Below are 3,010 nucleotides of genomic sequence, written 5' to 3' on the forward strand. Positions count from 1 at the left end.
AGCTTGTTCAATCATCTCATATTTGCAAAATTAATTAGTCATAGTGCTCTAATAAACATATTGTTTTTTTTGCCACTTAACTTGTTCAATCATCTCATATATTCCAAATTAATTAGTCATACAGCTCTAATAAACATATGAAGTCAAACTGTAGCCCTATGATTATATATAAAAGAAAAATGAATTTGCAGGGCTATTGCTCTGAAGATCTGCATTAAGCCAGACTCTGGCCAGCATTTTCCCCAAGATGGCATTAGCAATCAGAAATCTATTCAGATTCCCCGAACTGGCAACCCCTTTTCTTTACTGACCTACCTGCAGAAACCTCTAATCAATTAATTATTCAGTTAACACCATTAGTTACTCCTAGATCAGAAGAAGGGAAAAAACACATAGAAAAATAATTAATTAGACTATTGTAAGGTGGGCCCCACACAAGCTCCCTCCCTATAAATTACCCCTCCATGAACGCCTCCAAAGCTTCATCACTGCACAAACGCAACAAACGAAGCCCAAAACGCCAAAGAGAGAAGAAAAAAAACACGAAAAATTTCCCCAAAAAAGTTAGCGACCAAGAAACCGCAGAAATGGAGGAGCAGCAGCATCTGCATCCCGGCGGCGGCGGCGGCAAGAAGTCGAACAAGATCACCGAGATCGTGCGGCTTCAGCAGATGCTCAAGAAGTGGCGCAAGCTCTCCGTCGCGCCGAAAGACGCGGCCGCCACCGCCGGCAATGGCGGCGGCGGCGAGAGCAAGGCGAAGAAGTTCCTGAAGAGGACGCTGTCGTTCACGGACGGCGGCGCGTCGCCGGGGGGGACGCCGCCGCCGAGGGGGCACCTGGCGGTGTGCGTGGGGCCGACGGCGCAGCGGTTCGTGATCCCGACGGACTACCTGAAGCACCGGGCGTTCGCGGCGCTGCTCCGGGAGGCGGAGGAGGAGTTCGGGTTCCAGCAGGAGGGCGTGCTCCGCATCCCCTGCGAGGTGCCCGCCTTCGAGGCCATCCTCAAGGCCGTCGAGAAGAACAAGAAGGACAACGCCGCCGCCTTCTGCTACTGCAGCTACGAGTACGCCGCCGACGAGGTCGCCCTCGGCGCCCCCAACAACCCATTGTGCAGATGAAGAGGAACGTAGTAGCTGCTGGTTTTTAGCATGGCTGTTTTTCATCCATCCAAATGAAATGGATTTTTTTTCTTTTTCTTTTCTTTTCTTATCGATTTGTGTTTTTAAGTGTTGTGGATGGTGAGGGATGATTTGATAGTATCTCCCCCCTAAGCTTAGAATTACTGCTTAATATTTTTTTTCTTATTTTGTTGAGTTGAGCTGATGATCTGAATTGGGTAATGCAGCCCTCATGGATGAAATTAATGGAAAATATTTATGGTTGATATGGAAATGGAGTATCTTCGTTTTGATTTGTTGAAGTGCCAGAGAGAATTTCTACCTCTGCCGGTGATTTTTTGATCTGTTCAAATGGAGAATGCCCCATCAGTAAGAATTTCTACCTCTGCCTTTCAGTGCTTTTGCTGTTATTGTTCCTCTATAGTGATAGTGGTAGTACCGTAGTACATCTCACCGCCATTGTTTATGTCAATCTTGACTATATAGTGCTCGTGCACGTCTCTGTACCATCCTTTTATTTTTGGAGAGAGGCTGTACTGTCTAATGGAATCAATGCTTACTTTTGGATCATTTGTTATAGTTTGTTCAAACGCTGAAATTTCATTGTATCAGTTTCTGAAAAAAATATCAGAGTAGTACCTTTGTTTTGCCAAGCACTGTTCAACACCTAAGTGCAAAGAAACATACAATCAGCAAACAATTGTAGGCTACTGTAGTACCTTCAGGCTATAGCACTGTACTTGTGGCCTTGTGAGTGTACTCGATGAACTCCATACCACAAATTGCATGAGATTTCAGCTGCTCCCAGATTCTGACTCTGACTCATAGCCATTGTCCTGCACTCCACTCTGAATTTTAAGGATTTTCCTTCTGAAGGAAAAGGTTGGCCGCGCAATATCTTCAGACTTCAGGTTCTGATGCCCTCTGGATTCCTCTTTTATGTTGTGGTTTTCATTAGACAATGTGAGCATGCATTAGTGACAGTTTTTATCTAGTAGGAATACTCATGTGATCCTATTTATCCATTACGTAATGCAGCTATGAGAGATTATCTGTTCTCTGATGTCTGATTTGTCTCATTGTCTGATCGCCTTCTTCCTTTCTTGGGAGACTGAACAAAAAGCAAAACTTTTTCTTTCTGCAAGGAACAAAAAGGAAAAACTTGACTCGCTTTTATGAACAGAAAGGAGCAACCAACTGATTCCAAATTGGCATCAGTTTTGGCTTTGTTCCTTTGTTGCTCTTGCCCAACTTGGTTTGGTCCAAGAAATGTGGGGAGAGACCTCTTTAAAAGATGCCAAGTGATGCCCATATTACTCCAAGAAAAGCAGATGCAATGGATGCATCGATCTGATCACTCACCGACCTTATATCTTCATCTTTCTCTGACCTTTTCTCTAATCCAGCAATTTACTAGCATATCTCGATCAAATGTTGCCTCGCACTCCAATGAATACCAAGCATAGGTTGAAACTCTGACGAGGAACACAAGATTGTTCAACCCAATGAGGCATTTTAAACTTAGATGCTGATCCCCTGAAGTCCACCACGATTACCAAAGTGACAATGTGATGAACAATTCAAGCTGCTTTGTCAAGAACATGACCTCAGCTCGTGTACACGCTGGTCTCGATCTTATGCATTGCTTCTTGATGCAATGCATGGCTTGTGCTAGTCAAGATCAAGATTGTGACAGGCAGAACAAAAACCCCTGACCACTCACTCAGCACATCACCACGTTCCACGTCCAGTTTCGGAGAGGGTTGTACTCCTCCGTTCCTAAATATAAGCATTTATAGGTTGTTTAATAAAGATGAGGAATAATGGAAAATATTTCCTTTGAGTTACCTCATTGATTAAAATTCAAATTTTGAATTTTGAATTGTTTGAAT

At 43.8% G+C, this 3,010-nt stretch overlaps 1 protein-coding gene across 1 annotated transcript; it reads left to right on the plus strand.

The window, feature by feature from the left end:
- Positions 1–302: 302 nt before the first annotated feature.
- LOC127771428 (auxin-responsive protein SAUR36-like) lies at positions 303–1,392 on the plus strand. Its single transcript, XM_052297341.1, has one exon. The coding sequence runs from the start codon at positions 465–467 to the stop codon at positions 1,116–1,118; it is 654 nt and encodes a 217-aa protein (XP_052153301.1). The 5' UTR covers positions 303–464; the 3' UTR covers positions 1,119–1,392.
- The last annotated feature ends 1,618 nt before the right edge of the window (positions 1,393–3,010 follow it).

This window comes from Oryza glaberrima, chromosome 4 (genome assembly GCF_000147395.1).
Source record: "Oryza glaberrima chromosome 4, OglaRS2, whole genome shotgun sequence".
NCBI lineage: Eukaryota > Viridiplantae > Streptophyta > Magnoliopsida > Poales > Poaceae > Oryza > Oryza glaberrima.